General features: G+C 34.8%; 1 protein-coding gene across 2 annotated transcripts in view; it reads left to right on the top strand.

Annotated features, from left to right (window-relative positions):
* The window catches only part of IMMP2L (inner mitochondrial membrane peptidase subunit 2), a 410,793-nt gene that overhangs the window by 313,271 nt on the left and 76,346 nt on the right, over positions 1–21,176 (top strand). For both annotated transcript variants that reach the window (XM_038153829.1, XM_038153830.1), the window contains one exon: positions 877–979. In XM_038153829.1, the coding sequence (XP_038009757.1) occupies positions 877–979 (103 nt within the window). The remainder of the gene's footprint in view (positions 1–876; positions 980–21,176) is intronic.

Here is a 21,176-nt window from a genome sequence, read left to right on the forward strand (position 1 = left end):
CTGTCTGGGGTTAAAGCACACAACTTCTCTGCATGAATGATTGCAGAATAACAGGTCCCATCTGAAAGAAAGCAGGAGTGTGTGGTAGAAAGCAGACTGGCATTGTGAAAATGACAGCTACTTGGGGAACTAAATACAGGAATTTTGCATCCTCTGCCCCTCAGCTTTAGTGCTAATCTGTAGTTTGTCATTTTGTAATACTGGGACATGCTGCAGCAGTATGATTTTCTGCAGAGGATGGCATCAATGTCATTTTTCTTCATCGCTTGGCCTTCTCTTAAAGGTTTTTTTAAAGTTTATCCTGTTTAGCCTGTTACAGCTGAACGAATCCTACACCCAGGACAGAATAATTGCAGGAATCTATGCTCTGAATCTGAGGGCTCTTAAGATACAACAGCATTCTTTGATGAAGAAAAACAGTCTTAAACTGTATCATTATGTGACTGCAACATATGAATGTTCACTGTTATTTACCTGAGATAAAATCTGATGGTTTAAAATTTTGTTACTACAGAGGTGAAGTTAAAAATCTGTTAATTATATTTAACTGAAAAGTCTCTTCCTTTCTTGTGTTGTGATTTCTGACAAAACAATGTACTAAACAGCTGATCGTACAATCAGCTCATACAAAATTTTTATATATTTGACTTGAGTAACACTCTTGAAATCCAAAGGACTTCAGTGCAGGCAGTTTTAAGCTAATGCTGAGTTGTATGCAAGGTCAAATTCCAAACCTGGAAATATGTGAATTTTTCCTAACAAAACATTATTGGGGTTGGGTTGTTTTTGGTTTTTTTTTTTGTGATTTGGTTTTTGGGGAGTTGTTTGTTTGTTTATAAATCTTTTAAACTAACCATTTATTCTTATTCTGCTTAGAACCATTGGTTACAAGAAGAAGTATGTGAAAGTTCCACACGGTCATATTTGGGTGGAAGGGGATCACCACGGGCACAGCTTTGACAGCAACGCTTTTGGTCCTGTAAGTCAGTTCTCTGTATGTCACAATTTGCAACTGAAAAACTGTGCATATGTGAAACACAGTGAGTATGAATTGATTGGGAGTGCAGTTTTTATTATTTTTGTGAGAATTATGACAATTTATAAAATATCTTGGTCAGCAGATATTGAGTTTTTTCTTAGCTATTATAAAAAGAATAAGGACTTTGAATTCCCCACATGGAAGGAGATGTGGTAGAGATTTTAAATTTGGAGGGATATGCTGGAGTTGTAGCCAGAGGGTGAGCCAGCTCCCTGTAGCTGACAGATGCTCCCTGAGGACATTTTGCCAGCTGATACAATTTGGAATGATTCCCTCCTGGGAGCTTTGCCTTGCTTCAGTGCCAGTGGTAGGATAAAGAACTGGGGAACTGTAACCATGCTTAACAAGTGTTAACTGGTAAATTGGTCAGTGGACAATAGTAAAGATATTTCAAAACTCTTTCCAAAGTAAATATTTAAAATTTCTTTGCATATTGAATGAAAAGAAAATGTAACCTGTGAAGTCTGTTTCTTGATGGGTATAAGTGTGCATCTTTTCGTCAGGAGGACAGTCAATTCTTTCTCTGAGCTCTAGTCTGGCTTTGGTTTTGGCTTAGTTAGACTTTGTATAGATTCTTGTTCTTGTTTTAACTTAATCTAGCATGCAGGAAATAATTGCATAAACTGTGCATCCTGCTGTGGAAATACAAACTCTTTTAGCCCTATTCTACATGCAGCATTTTTGTCTCTTTTTAAGAGAGAATATTCCTCTACTGTTATTTAAAAAACCCACTGTTTGTCACAGGGAAGCTGTCAAGATTGGATTTTTCCACTCTTATGCATTTCATATCTATTTCATACAGAAGTCATCCCACTGACTAATTGAATTAATGAAAAGAAGGACCTTATGGCTTCTTGAATTTTAGCCCAATTATTAAATTGAAATAATTTGTTTTCAGGAAATAATACAAAATAGGCCCACTGTCTGATTTGGAGTATGTAATGGTGATGCCTTCTTTTAGTTTGTCTCACTTTTTGTGTGCTTGTATTTCCTGCTGTTTTTCATTGTTGTTTTTCTTCTACTATCTTGTAAGATTTCTAACATCTAGTTTTAGTGGTTCTTTCCAACAGAATTAAGTCAGTCTATCCTGTGCAGGTTTCTCTTTCCTCCCTTAGTAAGCTTTTCTCTGTCACTCTGTGTTCCCTACATAAATCTTAGTCATAAAGCCACTAATCTTCTTTTCACTTACAAATATATTGCCAATGTAGGCTCAGAGCATAAAGAACCTTTAGCAGTTGGACATTGGTTTCAGATTTACAGCAGCTCACACAGAAATTCATACGAGGTAAAATCCTCAAGGTAGCCACCATGCAGCTTTTGTGCAAGATAGAATGTTGGGGTAAATCTAAATACCCTCAGATTTTTGCTCAATTCACTGATGTTTATAAATATTAGTAAATCCCCTTCACTAGTCTTTGACCTCACATTAATCATCAATTGTTAGCTAACATCAGATAGTATATCACTTTTCTTACAGCAATGGCATTTTTGAGAGCTAGCAGGACAGGCTTTGACAGTGAATTCTTTATCTTCCTGCAGGAAGAATGACCTTTGTATTGCTTTGATGAATACATTATGGGCAAGTCAGTTGTAAATAGGTATTTTCCTCTCAAATTAAATTAGAACAGCAATCACTGAATGCAAGCAGAAGGCACAGAAGAGATCACAGGGTTTCAAGCTAGCTTCAGAATACTAAAATATAGAATTTTTCTGTCTGTAGAAGAAAGTGGAAAGTGCATTTAGAAGGACACACTCCGCTCTAGGTTCTTTTCATCCTGCACATGTAAGATTTTAGGTTACTGGGACATTTTCTACTGCTCTTCTGTACTCTGGAGATTATTTGCACAAGTGAATTAAAATATTAAAATCACTCTTTCAAGGCATTCAGAAGGTATGTACTTTTTGAAAAAAAAAATCTCTCCTAAGACTACAGCAGTGGTAAGGAACAGACATGGTAAGACATGGAAATGTTTTTCTCCCTTTGTTCGTATACAGGTCACTTAAGATAGTGGGTTAAATGTGTGTCACATTAGGACATGTGTGTCCCAATTCTGACTTTCAAAATGGTGTTTTCTTTGACCAAAAGATGCAGTAGAAATAGTGGAGGGCTTAAGTGGACTGTGTTGTAGGCTACCATTGCTTCTACTTTCATGTGATCTATAGGAGAAAGGCATTTATAGTGCAGATAGACTCAGTAATGTTTTAGAGATGAACTTAATGAGTTACATGGGGCATAAAAGGAAATTATAGAAAAACAGATTGAGAACAGATGTCAGAATATTTTTTTCTCTTGGAGAATAACTCTGTGTAATGGCCTAATGGGTTAGGCTGATAAAGCATGAACCCTGATACCAATCAAGTTCTAATTTAGAGGCACTTTTGGAGAGATACTAATTTCTAAACTGCAAAACTTGGCCTGATTAAATTGTGTTTATTTAGTTCATAAAAATGTTATAAAATTAATAATATCTTGGTATTGCATGGTTTTACAAGACTAAAATTGGATTTTTAAAGAATATACACAGATTTTCCTGAAGTGTGTAAGTAAAATGAAAATGTTTAAGCTAAGATTCTTAAAGGTTTACTATTTCCATTCTGCTTAATTTTGTCTTCGAATAAAATTAATACCTTAACTGATAGTAGAAAAATAACAGGGTATCTATGGTTAGTGCTGAATTAGAAATGCTATTTGCTTTGTATCTGATCAAAATTTAGATATTAATTACCTTTTCTTACTATGGGACTAAATTAATTAATTCTTGGCTACTGTACATTGTCTTTAAAAAAATGCTTTGTGTAATACTGAATAGCAGGTGATACATAATTCTATTTCTTTAATACTGATGTGTTTCAGGTTTGGAAATCTGCCAGCCATTCATAACAGTGAAAATAGCTGTTTTGAATAGAAGCCAATAAACATCAAGAGAACCTGCATATTTTTACTATTATTTAAGGGGTAAAAAAATTACATATTACCAGATTTTTGTTCAGTTACCTGGGCTAGGATAGAGATTACTGTTGAATTGGCTGTTGCTGTTTCTAAATTCTGAGTGAAGTTTTATAATATTAGGTTAGCATTCCTTATTTGGCATACTACAGAAATGTGATAATGAATATCTAATATAATTAAGATACCATGTTTTGAAGTTTCTTTTTTTTTTGTTTTCAGTTCTGGTAATTTTCCTGTTTGATGACCTTTTTACTATGGGTTGTCGTTCAACAGCACAGGAAATATAAAAGTAATGTTCCTGGTAATGCTTCTGCTTTCTTAGATCAGAAATGCAGAAGATATTATAAAGAATTGATGAAGTATTAGACTCCTTTGCTGCTTCAAATTTCTTAAAAATTTTAAAGGGTTAACTTTATGCCAGATCAGGTATTGTCTTTGCTTGCATAGTCAGGATAATATCAGCACAAAAGCAAAGTGACAATTTATATTCTGTGTCCAATATTCTGGGTAGCTCAAGGGAAAAGTCATTATAAACTGTACTTTGTGTAGATGAAATGTTTAGAGCTGGCAGCCAGCAGTGCAGAGATGGTTATCCAAACAATGTGTGAGGGTATCTAAGAAATGGTTATTAATAAGTGCATGGAATAACTGATATGTTCCTGGATGTACACATGTGCAGTGAGAAGCTCTCTCATAAATTTAAAAGTAAAATAGGCAAATTTTATCCTATCATGCTCTTATTTACACATTTACATGTTTCCAAATGCCTCCAACCTGGGGATATGAAAGACCTTTATAAAATTAGGCCTTGCAATCAATGGCAGTCTTTCATCTGTCATGTATAAGACCTGAACAAAGCTCATTAAAATCAATGAGAGCTTTCTATTGGCTTTAATGGCTTTGGAAAAAGTTCTTTATAAATTAACCTTCACAATCCAATGTAAGGGAAAAAAAGCTATTATCCTCCTTGTCTTCCTTGGAGACTTGTGACACAGGTAGGTTCAGTACCTTGTCAAAAGTATCTCTTTTTGCCCATCCAGGTCCCTATCCCAGCCCTTTTCCTAAAAATATATCTTCAATGTGTTTATTTTCAAAACTAAATCTTGCTGAACCTGATCCTAAATTTTTTGTTTGACAGAAGTTTTACATTTCTAAGCTTCAAATTAGTAAATCACTTTCAGTTGGCATTACTGTAGAGGCCAATTTTTATGATTGCCTATTCCATACTGTAAATTCATGGAATGATTGCCTATTCCATACTGTAAATTCATGGAATAAAATATCTGAAAAAACTTTCTATCTGTTTAACCACATTTTCATTTAACAGCACTAACCTGTAGACTGTGGCTAGGAAACTATAAACTAGGATGACACTGAAGAGAATATGCTGGTTTTATTAGGTATTTTGATTTGATTTTCAAAGGCAATCATCATCCCTTTCAGCTATAAGATAGGAGTGGTTGAACTGTTAACCCTCAACAGGCAAATTAAATTACTTACAGTAGTAGAAATGTGGCCTCTTACGATTTTTTTTTAGGCTGATCTAGTCTTTCTCTCTGTAATTATTGTTAGTGAATACAAGAAGTCAAAGGCAGAAAATAAGAAAATTACATTAGAGAGTAAGATGAATGGAAATATGACACTTCTAGTGGAGTGCAGAGGTTACTGCTGGTATAGGAAATATTTAAACCAAGATGTCTGCAGCCAGTGAGAGTACCTCAGCTTCATTTGTTCTATCGTCTTCTGGGGGAGGTTCAGTGGACAATTGAAGGAGGAAGCAGATTTCTTTCTACAGTTTTGAATTACTTACATAACAGCAAACAAAGGATGCCACATGTCCTAAGAGTGCACATCATCTTGGTGATGATCTTGCCATCTGGAGAAACTTTCATATGTGAGTTGTCAGCTATTGCAGGGATTACAGATCTCCCTGAAATGGAGCAGCCTCTAAGACAAGAGGTGGGAAGAGTTTAACAGCTCCCAGCAGTGCACTGAGCATCTCTGCATTAAATTGCACAATAAGGCACATAGCTAGGGCACACTGCCCACAGAGAGCTCTGCCAGGACTGGAAATACCTGCTGACTCCGAAATGCCATTCAAAGCAGCTTAAGACAGATATGTCAATGGCAGAGCACCAAACCCTGTTTTTCTTAGTTTAGAACAGTCAAGAAGAGCTAGTCAAGGGTGGCAATACAAAAGTATGATTTTAACAAGAAAACACTTATCTGTGCTTACACTCCTCAAGTTAATGTAGGTGAGGAGAAGAGTGATGACAAAGGAGTCAATGGAGGCTGGGAATGACCTGCTGGGGACTTGTCTGCACTAACTTGCTAGCAGATGTTTCAGATCCTTCTATTCACTTTTTGCTACCACTGCCACCCGTGCTCCTTCATTCTGCTGTATAGATGTAGCCTTGGAGAGTGGCGTGACTCTTATGGGGTCAGTGAAATTTTTCATTCTCTCTTGGGTATTAAAGAAGAAATGAAGCCTGTGTTTAAACAGGATGTGTAATGCAAATATGCAATCACTGCCATTCCATATTATTTGTCTCTGGCTACTGGCAAAAATGAAACAGGTGAAACTGTTTACAATCAGAAAAAAGACTTTGCATATGGAGCATGAAGTTACCAGTATTAAATGGCACGGATGCACAGCTTGAACTTGTAAAAAACCTATGTGAATAAAACAGATAGGACATTATGTGTTATGACTGATGATAAATAAAGCTCGAAGGGTAAATATGCTTGTCCCTTTGAGAGAATACTGTATGTGAGATGCAAATTGGGATGGTGGCTTTTCTGTGAAGAATGACAATTCACTCCAGGAGCTGCTGAAGGGGAGCCTTGCTAATAAGATTGTGTGGCCTGACTGTCCATTAAATTATCATGACTAACTGAATTTGCACTATAGGGAATAAAAAGTCCCCTATAGCTGTCCTAATTATTTTGAAAAGTAAAATATTTAGCTTGACTATTTTAAACCAATGCATATGGCTATTATCATGTGACTAAACCCTCTCAGTTAAGGCTACTCTATTTCTTAGCAATAGAAAATTTGCTTTTTGTCTTAGTTATGTCAAATCTTATTTTATGCATTCTACCTAATTTTCTCTATTACTTGTAAAGGTAATTTATTTAGCATTGATAAAGCTTCAGTCATTCTGCTTATGGAGCAGGATTTATGTAACAAATTCAAGCAAATGAATTATTAATGCAAATATTTAGTATTTCTGAATGCAAGAACCTTGAAAGAATTTTTCAACCACATTGGAAAGAATGGTAGTCTGAGCCACCTTTTGGCATCACTTATATTGAAATAAACTAGGAAAAATGTTGAAACAGTATTGGATCTATTTAATGAAATATTAGAAGAGATCAGAGAGCTGTCAGAATCATGCAATCATTTTTAATTATCTAATTTGAACAGCTCTGCATTCAAATATAATCATTTGTGAAACCCTGTGTACTCCTTCATCAGTTTCCTTACAATTCTATTTCTCTCAAGTTACTGCTGAAATACCCTTATATTTGACAATCTTTCTGCAGGATTTGTAACATCATAATGTCTATATGGAATTTTAAAAATTACTTGTTTTAATGCATATGAGGCACAAAGGAATCTTTGCTGAATTCTGTATAGTTTAACTGTGTAGGGAATTTTGATTCATGCTGGCATTCATATTAAGATTTGCCAGGACATAATTGAAAAAAAACACTTAATGTATTTATTTCTTTATAATTTTACCTCCTTGGACATGGATTATTGTCAAAGGTCAGACAGTGATTACTAAAAAAAGGTTCTAAATTTTTTTGCAGAAATGTAGGAAATTTTTATTTACCCGATTCCATTTTTGGATACGATAAATGCTTTGGTGTAATAAGTACTCATGTCATTAAAGGTCCCAATCCTGAAATAAGACTATTTTACTCTAGCACCTTATTTACATGATTGCACATCATATTGGAAGGTTAAAAATGTGTGTTTGTATGGCCATGAATGTGCAAAACAATGTGTGTGTATTTATTTACGAGTGTATGTTTTTTTCATTTAGAAGCAAAGCATTGTTGAAACATGATGAACAGTATACCAGTACTTCTATGAATTATTTTTTCATTTATAAGCAAAGCATTGTTGAAACATGATGAACAGTATACCAGTACTTCTATGAATTATTTGAGGAAGTGATGTTTTCCATGCACTCAGTGCAGTCAGGACAGTGTGCTTTGGGGATTCCCTGCAGAAGCGTTGGTGAATAAGCCAAGCGTTGGTGAAAGGCCCCTGTGACAGACCTGTAGCACACCATGCAGAGCTTCAAGAGCAGACTTTGCTCAGCCTTGGTGGGAAGGCTGCAAGGAGAGGTCAGAGCTGTCCCCATCTGCTGCACAGCGCATGGGGAAGGCAGGGCCAGACTCCTCTGAGGCGCAGAGTCGCGGGACAAGAGACAACAGGCACAGCACCCAGAGTTCGGAACAGACATTAAGTTATTTAAACTTGGGGTTTTTTTCTTTATGGCAAAGTCATGCACTGGTTGCTGAAAAAGTTAGGAAGATCTCAATTTTTGGAGATAGTAAAAGGTCTGCCTGGAGGGCCCTGAGCAACCTGAGTTGGCCGAGTCCTCCCATGTAGGAGGTTGGACAAGGTAATCTCCAGATGCCCCTTCCAACCTGTATGTCTGTGCATATAGGAAAATGATTTTTATTTTGTCAGTACTCTTTTATTCAGCATTTTGACAGTAAACTGACAAAAGTTATATGTTAACACTGATGGAATCGCATTAATCAAGAGAGAGAAAATAGTAAATTTGCTTTTCTATTGCCGCAGTCTCTCAGAGGATTATCAAGAGCATCAAATTGCATTTTAGACTGTACAAACCATTCTTCATTATTTGTATTCCTTCTGTTCTAAAATGAATAGTTTGAAAAATATACTAGATATCATGAATTTTCCAACCTGGCCGTGTTTAAACTCCAGCCTGGGCAGAGAAGAAAAAATTTCCTTAACAGATATTAACAGCAAACACTTTTTTTTTTTTTTGTTTTAAGAAGTACTTCAGACTTTATAGGTATGCTATGAGCAAATAACATTATTTAATTTTAGCTAAATCTGATTTGGGCTAGGATCCTGATCTTTCAAACATTTGTTTTTATATATTTTATGTCTATAGGATATTGTTAATAAAGTCCAGGGCCTGCATGTTTCAGACTGATTCTCTTGTTTATGCTGTGTCTTTTATCCATCTCTTATTTTGAAAGACTTAATAAATAAAGCACCGTAGTTCAAACTAAATCATTTTGCTGATTCTGGTGATGACAGCTAATTCAGTGAAAACTTAAATTTTTAATTAAGCAGAACTTTTGCTGTTAAGTAATTTAAGTCCTGATTGCTATCCAAGCAAACAAATCATTTTCCAAACTGTGTGGGCTTTTTTTGAAAAGTACAATTGTAATGGACATATTTATTTATTCATTTATTAAATTTCAGAATATAGAAGTATAGAAATAGTTTTTGATGAACATAATCATGGTCTTGTCAGAGAAACTTTCAGATTGATAGCAGAATTTTCAAGTTATTATTTCTCTCTTTCACTGCAGAAGAGGCAAGTAAGAATAATTCTTCAGAGGTAATTCCCATAGAATGTTACATTTGGTGAGAGGGATAATGCCTACTTACAGAGTAGCAAATAGGTTTGCAAAACAAATCATAACATACATTCCTCTTCCCTTGATTGGTATTTGAGATAATGTTACTTAATTAAAGTTGGGTATAGTTCTTTTAGTTTACTTGTTCTGAGGATTTGGGCACTGTAGATTAGCATTTATTGAGGTTTAAAATTTTATGTAGATTTTAATTAAGAGCTCCTGCAACTCAGTGTCAGATTCAGGAACCAGCAGTTTTTGTTTTTTCTCTTGTCAGTCTGGAGATTTAGAAAAGAGTTTTGTATAATAGGAAAACTGGTATTTCTTTTTTCATATATGCACCATTTATGTAGCTATAATGTTTGTCCTGATGGGATCACTGAAAATGGGTTTAATTGCATTTGATACAAACCTGAAATCTCCTGTCATGTGATCACCAGCCCTCTGTGGTCATGAAGACAAGTCCCATGTAAAATTTTGATTGTGAACCCTGATAACAATGTCTGCAAGCTGCAAGATCTGTTACTCAATATCACATTTTCTAATTGCAAAATTTTATTTTTACCCCAGGTAATCTATCCCAATATAATTTTAAGGAGTGCTATTCTGAAATATGTATGTATTAGAGCTTATACCAATGCAGTCTCTTCTTCCATGCAATGAATCTTCTTGAATCTGGGAGACCAGATAACAAGCTTTGGGGGTTGTTAACTTGTACACCTCGTATTTGTGAGATACCACTTTTTGCAATGGGAGCAGAAGGAGTTAACAGTAGTAGTTAACATGATGTGATGACAAGATCTGATATTTCTTTCCTAGCAAAGGTATAAATCTGAAGACGATGAACAATTTTCACTCTAAATCATGGGTCATTGATTCATAATTGATCAATTATTAGAAAGAATGAGGAAGAAAGAAGGAAAAGACAAATCTACAACTCTGCAAAATAACACTTCCACTTCTGGTGGAAGTAATACAATTTTAGTAACAAAAATCTATGCAGAATCAGTTAAACTAATAAGACAAAAAGTCTCTCATTACTCTGTGATGGTAAAATGAATTATCAGGTATTTTCTGGACGGGTCACTTCATGATCCTTCTTGGGAGCATAGTAAATGGTCCCCACAATGACTGCTTTGCAGCCATTGGATTAATGTAAATGAAGGGGTACTTAAACAAAGGGGTTAAACTTATTAAAAACTTTAGTCAACACTGCCAGAGTTATTATTTGTAGAATATAGCTTTGACTTGGTACACAATCAAAATAGGAAAGCAAAGAGCTACAAACCCTCCCAATTTTTCTTTTGGATCACCTTAGCAGGACTCAGGTTTTTTGTAGTTTAGCCAGTCAGAAATTTTAAAGCCAAAAGCTCGTCTTCCTTCCACTAAAAATGCACAAAAGAAATAACAGAAAGTTTAAGAGTACTATCATTTTAGCAGTTTAGTATTTTCAATTCTGTATTATGCCCAATCATATTCACATATTTTCATATTATGAAAATTGAAATTCGGGTTTAATTTGCAACTTATTAAAAACCAGGATTTTTATCATTTAGATGCCAAAATAACAGACTCTGGATTACTCTGTAACAGATGTGAAACTGGTATCCAACACTGAATTTTGGCCATTACACACTGCCTCTAATGAAAGCCAGGGGAGGCCTATGACCAAAACAAGATGTAATACACTGAAAAAGGAGAGGGATCAGAAGAAGTGACTACCTACAAAATTCTCCATGACTGCTCCTTGGCAGGTTATAGCTCCACGTAATGTAATGCTCACCTTCACATTTCAGAGGCTTTGGCTGGTAGAAAGAGCTCACCAGATGATTTTTTTTTACAATTTTAGAGATTAGACACAGGCATTCCAGGACTCATTTTTTTTCAAGACTTTTATAATTCTGTCACAACCATGAGACACTAATTGAAATTTGTTCTTTAAAATGCTGCTAATGCAGGTTTCCACACACAGGATAATTCAGAAATACCTGTGTAACACAGAAATACCTGTGTTACTCTTCCAAATTGACTAGTAAAAAAATGAACATGCACTTTGGAGTGAAATTAGGCATGCCCTCCCAAAAATTCTTGTATTGCTGCAACTGCCATGTTCTCTGTATTTTCAAGCTGTGAAGAGGTCTAACACTCCTCTTTGATAAGCTCAGTATAGTTTTCTCTGAGGTGTGTATTGTCTTCTGGTAAGTCCTGTAATACAGGACTTAAGAACTACTGCTACAGAACTTTTGAAACTGTTTCATATTCATGATATCTATACTTAAATATGCTGTTAAGTCTTATGTATTGTCAGAGGAATTTTTGAGGCCCTCAGAGTTCTGCATGCATCAATGAAAGCATAAGGTCTCAATTCAAAACATTCCTTAGTTAATGTAGGATCTGATTATACTTAGTGAGTGGAGCCATATAAAGAATGAATCTAATTTTCACAGTTATTAAAAAGATTGTAATATCAGAGTGATTTTTTGTTCACATAAATTTTCAAAGAAACCATTGTATTTTCAATTAAAGAGTTGGATAGTATTAAAAAGCAATTAGCTTTTAAATGAAAAATATTTAGGTTGAATCAGACAAAAATACTCACGAAGAATAAAGTCGTCATGTTTATACTTAATGATGTGAGTTAGGAAGAAATGTCCTTTAGTCACTTTAGATCCCATTTGGAACTCTCTTACATCTTCCTACTCTTAGGTTCTCTGAGAGAGTTTTCCTGTAAATCTTTTATAAGTACTTTTCTGTTGTCACAGCATCTCAGTTTCAAGAAGCAGAATGGTAAATGCATTTGTTTAAAATCTACAGTTCATTGTTTCCTTATACTGCTGAGTGCTCTACTAGCCCCACTAGCTATGCACACACCAGTGCAAAACAGGTAAGTCTGTACAATGGAAGCTTGTTCAAGAAAAGGATTTTAGTACAGAAGTTAGAAACAAAGTTTGTATCAAAAAGCTCAAATGTCTTCCCTTCTCTAATATTCACTCTTCCCCTTCCAAATTTGTTCAAAACTGTTTACTTTGCATTGTGCATAAAAAAAGATGCAAATCACATAACAGTAGAAGAAAATCTTGTATTTCTGTTATAGCATTCATCTCATGTTTGAACTATATTCTTAAAAAAGAAAATAATAAAGATACTGTCTTGATCATTTATATTTGCATTTGCATGCAGTGTGGTTTGTATGGAAGGCTTATTTTACATCTACGTTTTAGTTTGAAGTTTCAAGAAGTACTGCAGCCTGAAGTAAGTCATGCACTAAAATAGAAGATTATAATGGGATATCTTTCTTCCCTGGTTTGCTTTTAGAGTTCTCTCCTGGCACATTTTACACAAATTAATTTGACAGTAACAAAAACTAAAAAGGTATTTGGATTACTTCAGCAGTAAACTAGCTACAGAGCCATGTCATTTCAATTTATCACTTGTCTTTAAGTGTGTGAAACCTTGGTGCTTCATCACATTCAAATAGATTGCTTATATATAGAAAAAAGCTGCAGACTTCACAAAGAGGAAAAAAAATTATCAACTGCCAGCTGAGCTTTCACATTCTCTCTGACTTGCAATTTTTTTTTAGTGAATCTTACACTACCTGAAGTAGAACAGCATAGTAACCTTAGTTTTACCCCTGTTACTATGTCTCAGGCAATTAGGGGTTTATCCATCAAAAAGAGCTCTGGCCCTAACAACACACTGGGCCTTTGAAATTATAACCTTAGAGGCAAATCCTGTGAAACCAAACTTAACCTCTACAGTCAGCTTTTATCCTACTAGCGTAAATCTGTGTTTCTTGGTACACTGAAGACATCTACTATATCCCCAGGTTTATACAGGGAAAGAGAACATGCACTTACTCAATGATGCTTGCACAAACATATTGAAAACAAAAGGGAAAAAAAATAAAATAGAAATTGGTATCTTTTCCTGTGATAAATTCTACAGAGACTGAAAAGTGAAGATTGGCTAGACAGATGATGCATTGTAAAGTAATTGTTAACAAAAGCATGAATATTTTTTGAGTAATCTTACCTCCAGGTATCTCATGTTTGTAAGCTCAGAAAGAAAGAAATGCAATTTCTTCTAGTATTTAAAATCTGAAGTTTTTCCTTTTTTGGGTCAAAAAAGTGAGGCCAGAGCCGACATACTATTTTCACAGAATCCAAAATTTAAAATGAATGACTGATCTGTTGAAAATCCAATGTGATTTATCATGCATAATTACAGAACTAGCACACTTATAATCTAAAAAGCCTCAGTGAACGAATTCTTCCAGCTCAATTATAAATATCTATGTAAAATGAACTTAGTAAACAACATCAGTATAATCTCTATTTCAAACTATATTCCTTTTTTCAATGGGGCTTAATAATATTCTGCTGCATGTGCTAGTTTTATTATGGATTATTATGGTCTTGTGCTCTTGATAGTGTCTTGCTGCAGAAACCAAGACTAGTGAAACAAAAAGTAGTAATAGTACAAAACCTTTAGTTTCAACAAAGTATCAATACAGTGGATAAAAATAAGGTTTGATTATTCTTCAGAGGCTTTTTCCTTGTCAGAATACCTGTGTCCTTTCTCTGAAAAGTAAACTGTATAATCTAAGGAGAAATGGCTCTGTTTACCAGAAGTAGACAAATTAGCAGATACCAGTAACACCTGGAAAAGATTCAGTTACCTTGGGAATAAAAACATTAACTTTATTCTTCTTTCTGAATTCCACTTTAAAACCTTTATTCTTAGCTCTCTAGAGAAAGTCCCAATTGCCACTTAAATGCATTTATTTTTAAATGAGATTCATAAGGAACTAAATCTATCAAAGTTTCCTATGAAAAAAAAAATTATTAGAGAGATGCTTCTTATAGGTTTTGAGGTAAAGAATTAAATTTTATCTTGAAAATGGGGCCAGCTTTCTTGGAGACTAATTTAAACTTTTCATAGAATAAGCATTACATAGCATTAAGACAGGTAGCTTTAGATTTCATGCCTTCTCCTCAACAAAGGGTAACATATTTTTTCATTGCATTTAGAACAGGAAAAAAGATACGTCATCTTTTCATCATTTTGAAATTTCAGTAAAAGTGCAAATTAGGCTCCAGTATTAACAGGGCTTTCAGTGACAGCACAGCGATGACATTAAGCAATCTCTTAGAGAATATTGCCTTCATTTTTCTGTTCTATATTGATATAAAACACATTCCACTTTCAAAAATAATTACATGCCTCCTTGAGGTCTGGGGCATTTGTAATAGCTTTATTACCTAAGTCAGGTAAAAAAATCCACAAACCTTTTGTAAGGTGGAGTAGGTTTATCTTGTATCTGGTTTGTACAGTATGTTAAAGTATTTAAAAAATACTTGGGAAAAATCTTCTCTCTGGGAGCTTTGCCAGGGTCAGTGATGTCAGGACTTCATCCCCCAGCAGGATGTTCCTGGTGATGCTGTGCTGCAGACGTGTGGCCACAGACTGTCCCCAGCAAGGGACAGCACGTGGCTGTCCCAGCAGTGCCTTGCTCCAGCCCCCGCCATGCTCCATCTGCCCAAGGCTGGCCACGCTTGCAGAGAAAGGGATCATACCTTTGTCACACAACCATGCGTCAGAAGGTTCTTATTCTGTGTCATATTTAGAGATCTCTTGTGTTCTGATGTTGTTTTGTGGCACATAAATGCTAAATACACATAGCAGAGCTAATATTTCTATTTTTAAGAACCAACTGTCCTTCAAACCACCATAGTCAGAGGTAGCACTTTGCCAGTGAGGAACATCTCCCAGTATGTGGGAAGATGGGACTACTGGGATTAGTGGGTTAGCGGGGCTAATTCTAAAATTCATAATTGATCTCCTGCTTTAACACTAAGAAAAGGATTGCATACCATAAATGGAATACCTTTTTTCTCAGTTGTATGTATGAAAAATGCTTGTAGTTTCTGAACTGTTTCTTATAATTTACAGCCTCTGTGTATCACAAGCTAAAATTGAAAATAGTCAGCAAATTGCAAATACATTTGCTAAATAGGTACAGTTTGAAGTATGAAACAATAAACTGGGAAGTCTCTTGGGGTTTTGGGTAATTCACCAGAAATACACTTAGTGTGGCATTGCTAATCCAGTTATATAAAGAGGAAAAGTAATTGCTAAATGTAACAGCTTTTATTAGGCTACCTGAATAAAATGCAGAGACCCTCTTAGGAAGAACGGTTTTGCTTTTGTTTGGTTTTTTTTTTATTAAAACATTTTAATTGTAAAAAAAAAATCCTTTTTGTTCTTGTTTTTGTTCTTGTTATATTTTCACTCCAAATTTGTCCTATAAGTAGACACTTTTTCAGACTTAGTCATAGACTGGAGTGAGGTTTGATTGGTATTAAGTAAAAAAAAAGTCTTTCAGGCATGTAGAATCTCATCTATTTTAATATTTTACTCATCCTAACTTTTTTTTAAAATGTATGAATACTCATGGCCACATATTTTCTTGATCATCTGAACAATCCTAGATGCATTTGAAAGGATTACTCTCATGGTGGGTCTCCTGAATTGCATTTCATCTGTCATGCAGCAGCCTTTGTGAGTTCACAGCAGAAGACAGTATAGATTTCTGTTTACATGGATAAAATAGAAAAGAGTTTGCTTTTCTATAATACCTTCTCTATCTCAAGGTATTTCAAAGCACTTGAAAGAACATCCTGACTGAGTTCAATGGTGCTGCAGTGTGTGAGTAGGAAGTTGCAGCCCTTCAGGACTGTGTATTTAGTAACAGCACAAAGCCAGACATTTCAGATAGCAGAAGGAAAGAAGGTATGTTGAAAGGACGGTGAAAATGAGTGCAAGGGATTTCACTGCGGGAAAACAAGCAATCTGACAAAACCATCACAAAACTATGTGAGAGGCATAGCGTGTTTTAAAACATTTTCCTCATATATAAAAGATGTAAAAGATAATATGATTGCAAGATGTTTCATGCTGAAGATATATTCTTGTTTAATAATCTCTGTTCTCTGATCTGAGTTCACATAAAACTTTAAAAATCATCAAAAATATAAAACTGGCATCATGTTGTGCTTTAAGCCTTCTCTGCAGAAAATACAAAGAAGCAAAGCACTGCAAATATTATATTTCATTACTGAATGTAGCAATTCCTGTGTGCTCTAGAGAGTGTAAACTTTCTGTAGAATTGGCATTGCTAATGTGTGTTCTCTACCATTTTGTGGAGCTGAGACTTGGCAACTCTCAAATTAGCACCTTTCCTCCACATTAATCTTGCAGTAAATATATGGTACCTATATTTGTAATGATTTCAGTCTTTGTTGTTCTGATACATTTGTCAAATTCCCAGTGTTTGCTTTCAAGTGCAGGCTAATAGAGCGTCCCAAGACAAGCATCTGAAATGTTTATGTGCTATTTTTGTAGCAGAGAAGAAAATATTGATAAACTAAAAATGCTGGAAAAGGCCTAACCAAAAGATCAAAATATTCTGTTCCAAAAAATATTGTGCAAAATTTTTTTTTTGTTAATAATGGAAGTATAAGGTAAGATGTGCATTTAAGTCTGTAATTTCAAAATGTCACTTAATGGGAGGCCTAGCTTTCTGTAATATGCTGCATATATGATTCTATCTGTTCATGAATCTTTCAAAGAAGATTATGATATTTATTGAAGTCAGGTGAACTTTGAGTGTAAACCCTCTCTCAAGACCTGCATTTATGAAAAAATACCTAACCCACTTTTTACTTTTTCACCTGTGTTTCTTTTTCCTTCTCTTCCCTATTTTTATCTGTCCTTTTTTTCCCATAACAAAAGAAGATGCCTTTTTAGTTTGGTTTTTTTTTTTTTTTTACAGTGAACATCATGCATTGCTGAAATAGAAGCACAGACAGTTTTCAGTCTCATATCTTTAAGCACAGAAATTCTCAACCTCAGTTGTCTAACTGTGTTTTGAGGAACAGTTCTTATCTTCCTAATGGAAGTAGCAGTTCTCAGACCTAGGATTAGGAATTCACTATGGGTTTTAGAAGCTGGGGGGGCCTGTGGGCTAACTTTCAAATGCTGACTATGGTTCTCAGTTTATTCCACTAAATTCTGCCTGAATACTCACTATTTGTCTGTACATTATGACTTCACACTACAGATATCTATACTACTTTTAAATTTCCTCTTTACTGTATCATTTACATTTGATTCCCTGAGTGTGAGTCAGTCTGTGAGATGTTATGAACAGAGAGTGTATGTCATACATCTGCTAAAGCTTCAAACACCTTGGGCACTCTGTAGGAATTAAGAAAATAAGTTTTCTAAAATGATGAAACATGACATTAATATATAAAATGTCAGTCACTTGTTATATTTTGTCAGATAAATATTATTTGCTGTGGCAGAGTTCAATGCTTAATAATACATTGTTCTTGTCAGTACTGTTTAAAGTGCACATGATTCATACTAAACCTTTATCTTAGCTGATAGTGAAAGTAGGCACTTAGCATTTTCCAAAACCAAATCTCAGTTCAGAAGTTTAATACACTTCCATATTTCCTGCAGTAGGAAAGAATATTCTGCCTTCTCCAGAGATTTATTTATCTCAGTAGTATAAAAGAGGTTTTATGGTGCCAGTGCTGTAGTTTTACAAGATCTACTGAAACAGTACTTAACAATGCACAGTTTGATAATGCAGGATTTCCATATATTGGAAAATGTTTCCTATTGAAATTTAGTTTAGAATTAAAAAGTATGCTTCCTAGCAGAATGAAAATGAGAGGCAACGTTGCTTGGTAAAAAAAATTAAGAAGCTTTGCAAAAAATCTGTCATTAGAAGATAAGTAGTCACAACATTTTAGAAAAATATAAAGTGCTATATTTCCAGCTTTTTATTTTTTGTTTGTGTTCTAAAATTTTTAAAAGAAAGATAACAGTTTTTAAATTTTATTGCAATATTGCTAAATTTCATTTATTTATCTCTAAACATAAGAGTGAGGATGTTCTGATAGAAAAGACATTTTATCTAGGACTGTGTGAATACCTGGATATGTTTTTCAGATTTGACCAAACTCAATTATGTTTGCAAATGTTTGCAGATAACCAGTTTTTCCCTGATTTGCTTTCACCTTTCAGTAATATGAGGTTGCAAGGGAGAAGTATAACTTTTAGTCTTCTCTATTCTATTTAGCAAACTTCTAAACAGTCTTATTTGTACACAAATAATGGATGTGAGGGAACAGCTTAAAGTTGCACCAGGTGAAGGTTACACTTGGTATTAGGAAATGACTCCTCATTGAGAGGGTGGTCAGTTGCTGGAACCTGCAGCCAAGAAAAAGGGGCTGTGGCCACTTTAAGCCTTTAGGTGTTCAGCCATTTGGACAACGCTCTTGGTTTATGTGGTTTAACTTTGAGGTGGTCCTGTGTGGAGTCAGGAAAGATATCCTGATGGGTACCTTCCAAATGAAAATGTTGTCTGGGCCTATGGTTAATTTTGTCATAGAATGAAATTTTGTGCACTGATCTAATCTGGCTGCTGTAGAAAAATTATGAACGTAAGGAAGGTCTCATGTCTTAGACCATGAGTTTTAAAGGTTTTTGAATACTTAAAGTTATATATTGATATTAAAAAATATCAAATCTTTTAGTAAGATAATCTTGCTGCAATTTTGCTGTCAAGAACTGCTGCAACTTAATATGTGTCCACATTAAAATACAGATAAGTATGTTGATATTTTCCAGAGAATTGGAGATTGTTGTATTTTAAAGGCTGACACATCAGTATAGTTTCAAACATTAAACAAAAATGTTACTAAACTCATTCATTAACAGCACACTTCATGCTAATGAATTTAATTTTACATGTTATTAAGCAGCAGCAACAAGTATACAAAACAGTTAGTGTTTATACTTATTTAATGGCCTTTTCTTCCTGCTTCTCCATATTTCCTCCTCGTGCTTGATGCTTTTATGCTATTTGAGAGTTACATCTGTCAGTATTTAAGAGACATTTGTAGAGCCCTCTCAATAATGTTTGGTCAGCCATGAGGTGGTCAGGCAATAGGACTAGACAGTTGTTGTAGGTCCCTTCCAACTGAAATATTCTTTCTATTCTATTCTACTATTCTATTCTATTCTATTCTATTCTATTCTATTCTATTCTATTCTATTCTATTCTATTCTATTCTATTTTCAATCTTGATTTTAATTCAGATGATGTTGCACAACACTCTATTATTCCCAGTAAATATTATGACTAGTTTTAATCATATTCCTCAATCTTATTGTCCTTGATATCTCTGATTTCTGATATCCACTGTTAGCACCTTTGGTAGTCATGTTGCTGACATACTTATGTGAAATGCATGGACACTGTGTCTGGCTACACATTCTTAGAACCACCAAAGACATACTGTTGCTGGTTACACTTTTTAGTTGAATTACTCTTGGTTTGCAGGCAAAGCATGATAATTATATCTTGGTTTATATTTTATAATTTATGAGTGTCACATACTTCTGCTTTGGCTACACTGTGTTGCTTTCCCTGCCATGCTAAGTTCAACTAAACATCTGCAATCATTTTTTTTTTTTACCTATAACACCTCTAGGAGGTGATTTATCCCTTTGAAAAACAGGGATTTTAGATAGCTGGATGAATAATCCTCCAAAAGTGCCTAGAAGAATCCAGGACGCTGAGTGACTAATATAGGTTAAGCGGAGCCCATCAGATGAGAGGAATTACACCTCTATGGCACTGACAGCCTTTCCAGTGACAAGCTGTTCATACATGCAGGAAGTTTTCCAGCATTACTTGTACTGGTGCTAAGTAGGAAAGATCTATCTCTGTTAAGTGTGGCAAAGGTAGATGTTTATGGACACATAAGAATTGTAAAATTGAGAAATTGTATTGCCATTGTTGCAGTTCAAGTATAATTTACTGACAGAAGTGAATTCTAGATTATTTTCTAGATTAACACTTTCATAGTTATTCTCAGAAAGTATTTTTATCTGTTTTCAGAGGAAATGTGACACACTTTTAAGGTTAGATTCACTCTTTTTTTGTACTAGGCTTATTTTACTAGATTAGTCAGGGCTCTGAACTTGCAAAACTTAGCTGAACTAATTCAGGTAATATTGTTTGCAGCCTAAGCCATGGTTAACCTTTTTTGTAATACCAAAGGTCAAAGGTCAGGAAAAAATATCCTATCCTGAGTCTGGTTAAAACACTGCTTTGGTTTGACAAATATTACAAAACAATGAAAAAGCCCACATCATACAGAATGAATACTCTTGATGTCCACTTGTCCATATTTTTTCCCTTTGTCAAGTCAGAGCTCCTCAACTTTCAGTGCAAAAAAAAAACCTCTGTAGCATCTCTGCTCTTGCTGCATGTCACTGAGCTGTAGCTACTTCTGCTTTTCACAGTCATGCAGCTCCACTTTTTGGTTTTGCTCCTCCCCCTTTACTGCTTTGCCTTTATTTCTGTCTTGGGAACTCTTGTGTCTCTGAAAAATCTTTGACTTGTCTGTTCAGATACCTCATCAAAGCATTTTACTTTGTGCTCAGCCTCACAAAAATTACATC

The sequence above is a fragment of the Motacilla alba genome, chromosome 1A, assembly GCF_015832195.1.
Source record: "Motacilla alba alba isolate MOTALB_02 chromosome 1A, Motacilla_alba_V1.0_pri, whole genome shotgun sequence".
Taxonomy (NCBI): Eukaryota; Metazoa; Chordata; class Aves; order Passeriformes; family Motacillidae; genus Motacilla; species Motacilla alba.